Consider the following 10,775-nt stretch of genomic DNA (forward strand, 5'->3'; position numbering starts at 1 on the left):
AATATCAGTACAACCTTAAGGCATTGCTTATAGGAGCAAAACACTAATATGCTACAACTTAGTGTATGGAGAACAACAATACAATACAATACGAGTAACTCTTTATTGCACACCAACACATAACAAGCAGTACAGAAAACACAGACTTTCTGAGGTAAGCAATGACGGGCTTATCGCTTCAGAGCGATCTCTTCCAGGCAACCTTTACAACAACAACAACAACAACAATGATAGACAGACGGGCGGACAGTGAAATTTCATGTTTTAATGATAAGATACTTAACATAATTTTACTAATAAAAGTCCTAGGATTTTTTAAACTGCCCGTGTAAAAATGTTCACTAAACCATGCAAGCAGTGGTTAAATATTAGGTGAAATTACGACACATTTCATGTGCGAGAGCAACTTACATTTGCTCGGTTTATTTTTGAATAGAATAAGCTCTATAGACGTTTCAAAATCACTCAAAACGCAACGAGTAAAAACAAATAAAGCCAAAACGCCCTTGCCCCAAATTGTGCCCCAACGCGAATCCTAAAGCTGAATCGGAATTCTTTTTACGGTGTGCACTAAAAATTTAGGCTCAAAGCATTCACGGGATCCTCCCCTAATGTTACTACCATCGATACAGTCCAAATCGAGTTTTATTCCGATCCGTACTGTACGCAAATAGATTCCGAATAGTGAGATTTGTCGATTGTTGGAACGAGCGAAATATTTACACGGGCCTTTGGAAGTTTTGGGTTTCGTTAAATTTTGGGATTTCGTGTTACGTTTAAGTGTTTGATGGGAGTTAGTTTGTAGGTAGCAGGTGTGAGGATAAATTAAAGTAGACTTAATTCGCTAGCGGAGGTAGACCTTGATTACCTTTAATGAGTCCGATATTTCGACGCATCTACGAGCGTCACGATCATGAATAGTGAGTATAAAAAATAACTTTGTCGCAGAACTCGTGGAGGTTAGTGTGATAATATTAAACTGGGGCTTACTACAGCTGTCCCGCTCTTCCCCGAAGTGTTGAGAAAGTATAAAGATTAACATAATTTCGACATCTTGCACAAGCTAAACTTTGAGTATTTCTTTAATGTAAGTAATAACATTAAATGAAAAAAAAAGAATGTATATGACGTGAAAGTTTTATTCAATACATAAACAGCCAAGATATATTTATTTTTTAGTATACTTTTGCTATAAAACCACTGATGGACATTAATAGGCTCTGTTACATTTATTGGTTAGGTTATTAGGCAGCGAAAGTCAATCTTATCTTAATTTTTCACCGAAGTTCTTCGTGTACCTAGCATAAATAATGGTTCTAACGGTTTGGCGAAACCCTCTGTCTCTTTCTCTCTAAAGGCTAATGCCAAATAAAGTACCAAATTCTTTTTCCAGAGGCGTTTTCTCGCACCTTCAGTCGTGTGAAGATAACCTATAACCCTCAGTATAGTACGGTGATGACGTTCTACAACGCCATTGAAAAACCGGTGGACATCTACCAAAAGCTTGGTGTGAGAAGATACTTCAAGGTGTATCTCGTGGCGCTTAAGCCGAGATACCGGCATCGAGGTAAGTTTAACAAACTACTTAATTCTTCGTCATCATCTTCATCACCATTATGGTCTATATTCGTCCCACTGCTGGGCATAACCCTCTCAATTATCGAGATTTTAGCCTATAAGTAATATACGTTTCACAGTAGGGTACAGATTTTCTGTCAGTATGAGAGCGCTTGTTCGTAGCCGTAGTTCCCACCACGCGGGCTCAGTGCGGATAGGGAACTTCACGCACACGATTAAACTCACTTACTGCTTGATTAGGTATCTGTGTTTATTTTAGCGCTTTTGGCCTTTGGGAGAGGCCAGAGTCACGTAATGAAGAGAGCTATGCTCGGAGTTTCTTTGCGTGGTAGAATTCGATTTTGGATTCTATCACCGTCCCAAAAAAACACACGTCTTCCCAGATAAGCTAGATCGATTGTTCGTCCTCTAAAATTCAAACATAGCAAATATTATTTAAAACGTTTCAGCTGTTTCCTAGATCCCCGAAGTAGTGAAATAAATATACAAGAATTAGGTAGTTAGGTAACTATTTATCAATAGAAGTAAGTACGTTTACTTGGTTAGTAATTTACTTTTGGTAAGATTTGATGATATTAAACACGGGGATAATCATTTTTGTTGATAATTAAATTCAGGACAAATTAACAGAATGTGATGTCCACTGGTTTAAGGGATTAATTTGATAATAAAAAAACGAACTTTGTGAGTAGATACAAACTGATCTAAGTAGACGTTCACTCGCCACAGGTGTATTTTGTACGTTAGAAAAATAAACGTGCCATTTTTGTACTTCGTACTATGGAAATGACTGCTTAGGTTTTTATGCGTAAGGAATTAAAAGGTTTTAGGCTTGAATTTAATAATTATGAATTAAAGCTGTCACAAAAGGAATCTGAGGTAGTTAGAATATTATTCTGCATAGCTTTATTAGATGTATTGGAGCAGATCAAGAGCAGATTGACGTAAATCAAATACTCGTATATGGAATCGAATGATATATTATATTGCATTATTATAAGTAAGTATTAAGTGTGGCCTGGCGGGCGTATATTGTTTTACTTTATATCTTTCTTGTTTTTATGACCTTAAAGGTAAATATTTGGGTAATCAATAATTATAAATTATAATGTTTGTTTTTTTTTGGAAATCTGAAAGTTGTACCCATTTTCACTTTTTTTTTAATGTATGATGACCAGATAGTCCCAATGGAAGATCAGCGCCGTTCGCAAGACCGAAAACTGCTAACTGGCTGATTTGGGACTATTTATGATAACATCATAGTACATGTCGGATCTCTCGATCTAATTGACAGAAGTGGCAATCCCCGGTTTGAGTCTTGGCTGATTCAACAGATATCCATTGCGGTTTGCGGTACAGTGAGGCAATCTATCCCAGCCTATATACGTCCCACTGCTGGACACAGGCCTCGTTTCAAAATGAAGGCTTTGGCTGTAGTTCCAACGCAGGCCTGTGCGGATCGGGAATTTCACACACCATTGATTTGCACACCGGTATGCACGTGTCCTCACAATGTTCTTCCTTCACAAAAAAGCTCACGGTAAATTCCAGATGTAATGTCGCATAAAAATTCTGAAAATCTTAAAACCTGCCTGGGTCACGACTCTCTGCTTGAAAGGCCACAAGTCAAAATAAGCTATCACGACTTTTTCAATGTAAACTTAATTTTCGTGAAAAAAGTTCAGTATCTAAAAATATACATCAAATCGTTCCCCACCGTTAAAATACTGCCTCCTTATTTCAGGGGTGACCTAACTCTGTTCGCTCGACGGAATCCAAAAAGATTTAGGGTCTAATAATTTTAGGTATTTTTACAGGCAATCTTTCTGTTTGACTTGCCTTCTTGCACGCATCAGATGTTTTAACTTCTTATTTTAGAAGCAAGAGTTTTTACCGTTTTACATTTTTTTTTGTTACTTTTTAGTTTTTTTTTTTTTTTTTTTTATGGTATAGGGGGCAAACGAGCAGGCGGATCGCCTGATGGTAAGCGATTACCGTCGCCCATGGACACCTGCAACACCAGAAGAGTCACAAGTGAGTTTTTGAAACATCGAGGTAATTATTACTTATTAGTTTCGTTAAGCGTGATAAGTCTCAAGTGTTATAAAAGTTATGAGTGAAAATCATGAAAGTTCAAAACAATATTGTTTTTGGATTAAAAATGATAGGTATATTTCTTGCTGCAGGCCAGTCATATCTATTTAGTGATAGAAATAGTTCAAATCGCAAACATTGGTTTTTTAATATGTTGTTAGGACCACTGTCTATCCATACTAATATTAATATAAATACGAAAGTGTGTGCGTGCGACGGATCGTCGTGATTTTTGGCATAGAGATAGTTTATGGGCCATAGAGTGACATAGGCAACTTTTTATCCCGGAAAAATGCACAGTTCCCGAGGGAACAGCGCGCGATAACCGAATTCCACGCGGGCGAAGCCGCGGGCAAAAGCTAGAAGTACTTATTTAATTCATGATTGCAGCTTTCTAGGGAAAATAGTGTGGTGATTTCCTTTGTTTTCCACGAGTTTGTAGTGGCAATGAGGGCTAAAAGACAGGCCAAATGTCGCTAGATTGCATTAGTATCGTAAGGTTTTTTGACGTTACGGTCTTGCTTGCAATTGGGTAATATAATAACTAAATGAGCCAATTTCAAGCAAAACCGTAACGTCAAAAAAAACCTCACGATACTAACACCATCTAGCGATATTTCGCCTGTCTTATAGCCCTCATTTAGAGTGCTTAGGTCCCTTAGTCGCCTTTTACGACACCCACGGGCAAAGATCATCATCATCATCAGCCAGAAGACCACTGCTGAGCAAAAGCCTCCCCCTTAGAAAGCCACAATGAACGACAACTGACTAGCCACGGGCAACCGGTGGATGCAAGGGACTACTTGCACCCACCGGTTCTCCGTAATTCTCACGACGGCGTCAGTCTAGACCCACTAAATAGTGGAGTCCTGTCGACGCTTCGTCTTCCAGATTTAGGTCACCACTCGAGGACTATTCACCCCCAACGGTTATTTGTTCTTCAAGCAATGTGGCCCGCCCATTGCCACTTGAACTTGCATATTCTTCGTGCGAGTTATGTCGATGACTTTAGTTTTTCAGCGAATTCCCGTACGGGAAGAGATTGGGTCTTTCCTATTTTAAAACCGGACACAGATGTGGTCGGTACGCGATAAAAACATGACATGACGCATAATGCATGGCCATGCGTTTATGTTGAAACATATGGCTCTAAGTAATTCTCTTCAGACACTCTGATTTTAATATTCAGGCCATAAGCATTGTCGGACGCTTCTTTATATCTGACCATTCATTTCTATTGCTACTGTTTGCATATATCGATGCCTTGCTCGCCCATAAAGCTAGCATAATATTATGCCTTCATTTTATATGTCGAGGAGTGTTTTTTTGCTAGGTTCGCAGGTTTCTATAGAGATCATATGAGTTAGAAATCAAGTTTGTATGTTATTGGGAAATACTGCTATTTTTTCCGTCAAAGGGAAATTGCCACAAAGGAAGTACTTCGGCTCTCTGTTAATGTCTGTACAATCTCATCAAAACAAATTATTCATTGGTAAACAATGATCATATAAGAAGTAAAATAAAATCGTTTTTTCATGCTCCAGACCGGATTTGAACCAGTATATTTTGGCTGTACACGCCGAGATGCTATCAAGTGCATGAACGCTTGTAAAAACAAATAATATTTGTATGAAACGTTTGTTACTCTTTCACACCAAAACAGATAAATGTTTTGAATGAAATCTGATATGTAGATAGCTGAAAGCGTGAATTAACATACAGGCTGCTTTTTGTCCCGATATGTCCAAGGGATACAACCCTGAAACTTAACAGCTAAGTGTTGAAACATAGAAGTTTTCACGGGTGTTCGTTTTGCAGCGTAAATTAAGACCAATTCATAGCATAATATGGATTTAATAGTTCGCATAAGCGAAGATGCGGGTAGAAGCTAGTCTTAATAGTTTTTGCTGTCAAACAGTTAACCTGTTCTTCCAGGAATTGCCAAGGAGATGCTAAAGGCGGCTTTCCTTCTAGCAGCGAGTGCCAACATCCCCGCTGTGGCTGGCATATTTACCACTGGCAATATGCACAAGAAAGCGGAAGAGTTGGGTTTCGAAAAGTATAACGAGATATACTATGTCAGATATCTAATTAACGATGAGGTGAGCTGTATTGCCCGTTTAGGCTACGTTTCGTGTTGCTAGGAATGCGTTTGTCATTAACCAAAACAAACGCTTCATTTACCTATCCTCGCTCCGCTGAGCTGTTTTCGCTAGAGTTGTGCTGTGCGGGGATAGATAAATTAAGCATTTCTATTGGTTCATGACTAAAGCCGCATTTACATCTGTCGTGTTGTGACGTGACGAATCAGAACGGTATCGGTTTCATCATGCATTTTATATGGTTGCGATTTATACATTTCGGTATTTTGTCCCTTACGCTAATTGAGACTTCCACCATCGATATTATTTGTTAAGTGTATGATGGTCACTCTACAGTTAAAAATGTGAGGGTTTTATTTTTTAAATGATTGATTATGTACGATCCATTATCAATTATTCAGGATGTAGGGTTGGTTTTGACAACATGACAACATGAGTTTCCCGAATCACCCAGAATTAGTTATGAGTATAAGTGAGAATCACAAAAGTTAAAAAAAACATTATAATCGGAATTCCAACAGATTGTCTTCTGGGATACGGGCCTTGGGAATTACGGGGCTGCCCTCATGGCATACCGGTTACCTAATGTCGAAGAACCTCCGGAATTGAAAAAGCAACAGTCCTCGAGGTTCAATGTACAGTTGGAGAACATTGAAGGCGATGACAATGATTGATACAGATGAATTAAAGATAAAAAAGTCCAAAACTGTTTGATGGTATTTGTAACAAAATTATGGATGATACAAGGTGAAAATTTTAGTATGCTGAAAACTTCACATACCCCAAAAGTCTTTTTTATTTTAAGTTAGATTGTTGTTATTTCTTTTCCATTACCTTAACAATTTAAAAAATATTCGTGTAGTTTGCTGTGTACTTCATTTTTAACTTTACGCTCATAATTTGTACTTCTCAGTATTGCGCTTCGCTGTTTTTATTAAAAGAAAATTAATCTGACAGAAAAACGGCCAGTATTGAAAAGTAATTTTAATTTAGCACACACAATCTGCTTTAAAGTACCTAGTGTATGCGATTCTACTTTTGTTCCTGAACAAATTTTCTGATTTTCAGATATTTAATTAACATCTTGTATATGTGGAACAGTAAATAAATGCAGAATAGGACGTTAATACCTTAAACATATTGCTGCTGTGCTGTACACAAGTACAGTAGGTACAAACCTGCGCTACGCGGCTGTGCTGTTTTTGTACTTTCATACATCGTCAAAAATGTAGCATTTAATTTACGTAGAAAGTACTGTTTTTAATTATTATTTCTCTGTTGTTGCACTATTGTTTATTATGTTGTTGAATCTGCTGCAACTTTTAGGTCACAATGTCCATTTGGATGTTGTGACCATTCAACGACCGATTCTGATAATAAGTGACAACATTATGGTAACAAATAATATCAAGTGGTTATTGTATTTTGATTATGTTGACTTGTGTTATATGCACGTGTTTTTGGTGCCATTTTTACGTTATTTTTATTACATTTAAATAAATTTTTACTCGATACATGCTTATTTAATTGGATTGATTTCAAACCAAAAGAATTTATGAACTCTCTGTGCCGGGAAAATGACGACTACCTAAAGATAATACAAAAATAATTTGAAATCGCAGATTCTGTTGACTGAAAATAATTTAAAATCTATTTTTAAAGTACTTAAATAACTAATAACCGGATTTAAGTACTCAATTTCCCTGGAGGTTTCTAATTAAACATGAAGTGTATGCGTAAATAAATTTGATAATTATTCTTTAAAATAAGTTACTAGTATTACTTGCATTTTTTGCTGTAGATAATATACTTTTTAGCTACGATGGTATAGAGAAAAATTAGCTTAGGTTAGAATTTATTTTAAAAAATGGATTATTCTAAAGGCAGGTTAATTGAAGTAAAAATATCCTAAAAATAAATTTATTATATACGATTCGCCCAAGTCTTATCCCTCCGGAAGAGTGCCCATAAGGCTGGCTTCATATTTCTGCGCTGCATTGTGATCCCAATACGGTTGAGCGAGAAATACACCAGCCATGGTCATTGGTCATTTCACGTATTTTTTTTTAGGTAAGGTTATTAAACTAGACGAAAGGAAACAACTCTATGTGAACTCATTGCTTTAATTTTATGGGTAAGTACGGCAAGTAAATTTCTTCATTCATTTAGCAGTTTTTTAGCCCCTATATAAAGTTTACATTAAAGTTTGTACGAGTAAAGATATCTATTTTCACAATAATTTCTTACGCATAAATAACCTTATACTAGTGGAAAATACTGGAGACATGTTTTAGTTTAAATATCCGTATTTTGTTTCAAAGCTATTAATAATCATCATTTTAACAGATAAGATAAAAAGTAGAAGTTCTGTGAGCTCTATTCTCGTGAGTTTTTATAAAAAAGAGCCTATATTTTTTTTACCATTTTGAAAAAAAAAAACAAAAACGATAAAAAAACTACATGTATTTATTTATTTTATTATCATAGGACACTTGAAACCAATTGACTTAGTCCCAAACTAAACAAAGCTTGTACTATGGATTCTAGGCAATGGACAAAAACATACTTATATAGATAAAATGATTTGCTTTTAATTATTATTATTGAATTGAATTCTAATTTGACATTCTAAATTTATTTTTTTTATTCTGGCTGACAATTTATTGTAATAAGATTTTTTTTGTATACATTTGACGATCCTTTTGTGAATTTCTTGTAATTTAACTGACATGTGTTTATAATGTATTTTTTCAAAAGGTAATAAATAAATCTAATCTAATCTAATCTAAATACATACTTGAATACCCGACCCGAGAACAAATATTCGTATTATTCATACAAATATCTGCCTCGGCCGGGAATCGAACCCGGGACCTCAAGCTTCGTAGTCAGGTTCTCTAACCACTTATCCATCCGGTCGTCAATTATCTAACGTACCTACTCACAAAATTTCACGAGACTTAGGCCCAAAACATACGGTGAAACGGCGTAGGAACCAGTTGGACGCGGGTAATGAAAGACCGATCGTGGTGGAACTCTTTCAGGAATGCCTTTGTCCAGCAGTTGACGTTTATCTTGCTGATTTGATGATGATGAATTGCTTTATGTTACAGTACTTGTACTATAAGTTAAGTCCAGTTGAGACTTGCAAAATCGTGCAAGTTGCACGTTGTGTGCGAAGCTGTAATACGAACGACGTATGAAATGGTTGAAGTGCCCCTGCTATGTAATGCAACTTGCACAATTTTTCTTGCAAGTCTAAACTCGGCTTTACGCTCTGTATAGCGTAGTGCTTTGTAATGTGTATGAAATCTTCCATCATCTAGCTGTCCCTATCGTTTCTAGGGTTAATGAAGGAGATGCTCAAGTCAGCCATCCTGCTCTGCGCTGGCGCGCACGTGCCAGGGATCTCGGGCATCTTTACAACTTGTCGCCAGCAGCAAATCGCCGAAGAACTGGGGTTCCAGAAGTACCATGAAATATTCTATGACAAGTACAAAGTAGAAGATGAGGTGAGTGCATATTGGGGTATTCCTTCTTGGGCCTTCGTAAGAATGTACAAATTAATAAAATAGGTTACGAAATGTCCTTTCCCGCAGGAACTCGTGCACTCTCTGTTAAACTGAAATCAAACTATGAGGCTGTGTTGCTTAACGCCCGAGTGCTCATGACCAGCTGTTTCACCATTTCTTTCTACCCTCATTCTGTATTATTTGACGAAAGAAGCGATGAAAAGGACTGTGATTCCAAGTGCGTGCAAATCATCCGGACAGTAATTTTTTTAAATAGCCTATGCGCTGCCCGGACTCCCCAGCCCAGCAGTACTCATAAAGGCCTCGTCTTTCTCTGTCCACTCGTTTATGGCTCGAAATCGTGCCGTCACCTTTTTTAGGGCCTACGAGCAGGGGCTCCGGTACCCGTCGCATGGAACCCAATTAGTGGTGATTTGGCCCAGTGATTCGGATTATCTGACAGGCATGTCTTGCCCATAGTCCTAATTAATTTGGTGATCTTCATTTCCACATCGAGAATTTGAGTTTTGGCCAAAAATAATTTCAATATATTTTTGCAGGAAGTTTTTGTTGATACGGGCGCCGGGAACTACAGCGCTGCGTTGATGGCTTACCGCATTCCAGAAGTTGAAGAGATACTAGAAGTTGAGTCGCAGCATTCGTCTCGATTCAATATACAGACCATAGGAGACGGGGATCAAGGAGAATAAATAATCGCATTCATTATCATCATCATCATCCACTGTTGTATAGACCTTCCCCATAGACCTCCAATTGCTTCAGTTGGAAGCGGCCTGCATCCACCGTAAGCCCGCGGCTTTAATCAGGTCATCCGTCCAAATCGTTGGTGGTCATCCCACGCTACGCGTGCTGATTCGCGGATCTCCATTCGAGAACTTTTCGGGCCCAACGGCCATCTCTTCATTTCTAATTCGATGTCGTAAAGAAACCCCGAGCTTAGCTCTCTTCATAGCTCGCTGAGCAACTCCGAGCCAAGTGCAGATAAGATAAGTTACAAGGTTTATCTTGTCATAGAACTTAGCACAACCTTAATAAGTATAGACAGACATTTTATGGAATAGTTGAGCTGGGTCGTAGTGACTTCACATTTATAGACTTTTGAATTTCATATATCGCTACAATACAGTAACAAAATAAAAATAAAAAACGAAAATTGGTCTATCCTCGATTTTCTTTGTGGTTTGGGACTTAGATTAGATATATATCAATTAAAAAAACTAATTATTTTTAAAAGTCGCTGAACTATAATGTTGTTAAGTTTGACGAGAGTATGATCTATGTTTTATTTATTTTCTCATATTACAGGCCACACCCGGTATAGACCGAGGTGACGAAACTTAGCTGTATCTGAGCTACTTGACAGAACGTTCCCTTTTCTAACCTTCGCCCGTAACTTAGTTTAACTACGAATTAGACCTTTTTATTATTGCAACAAATTTTACGAGCCAACTGGACAACTCTCGTATCT

The 10,775-nt window shown here is 37.4% G+C and overlaps 1 protein-coding gene across 3 annotated transcripts in view; it reads left to right on the top strand.

The window, feature by feature from the left end:
* Positions 1 to 10,466, top strand: part of LOC141440253 (uncharacterized) — a 56,679-nt gene extending 46,213 nt beyond the window's left edge. The window contains exons 4-7 of one of the 3 annotated variants that reach the window (XM_074104715.1): positions 1,394 to 1,567; positions 5,608 to 5,774; positions 6,296 to 6,521; positions 7,845 to 7,905. In XM_074104715.1, coding sequence (XP_073960816.1) covers positions 1,394 to 1,567; positions 5,608 to 5,774; positions 6,296 to 6,448 — 494 coding nt within the window. In that variant the 3' untranslated portion in view covers positions 6,449 to 6,521; positions 7,845 to 7,905. Of the gene's footprint in view, positions 1 to 1,393; positions 1,568 to 5,607; positions 5,775 to 6,295; positions 6,522 to 6,842; positions 7,297 to 7,844; positions 7,906 to 9,119; positions 9,287 to 9,846 lie in introns of those variants that run through there. The other 2 variants (XM_074104713.1, XM_074104717.1) reach the window with 2 other exon arrangements.
* Positions 10,467 to 10,775: the final 309 nt, after the last annotated feature.

This window comes from Choristoneura fumiferana, chromosome 22 (assembly GCF_025370935.1).
Source record: "Choristoneura fumiferana chromosome 22, NRCan_CFum_1, whole genome shotgun sequence".
NCBI classification, from domain to species: Eukaryota; Metazoa; Arthropoda; class Insecta; order Lepidoptera; family Tortricidae; genus Choristoneura; species Choristoneura fumiferana.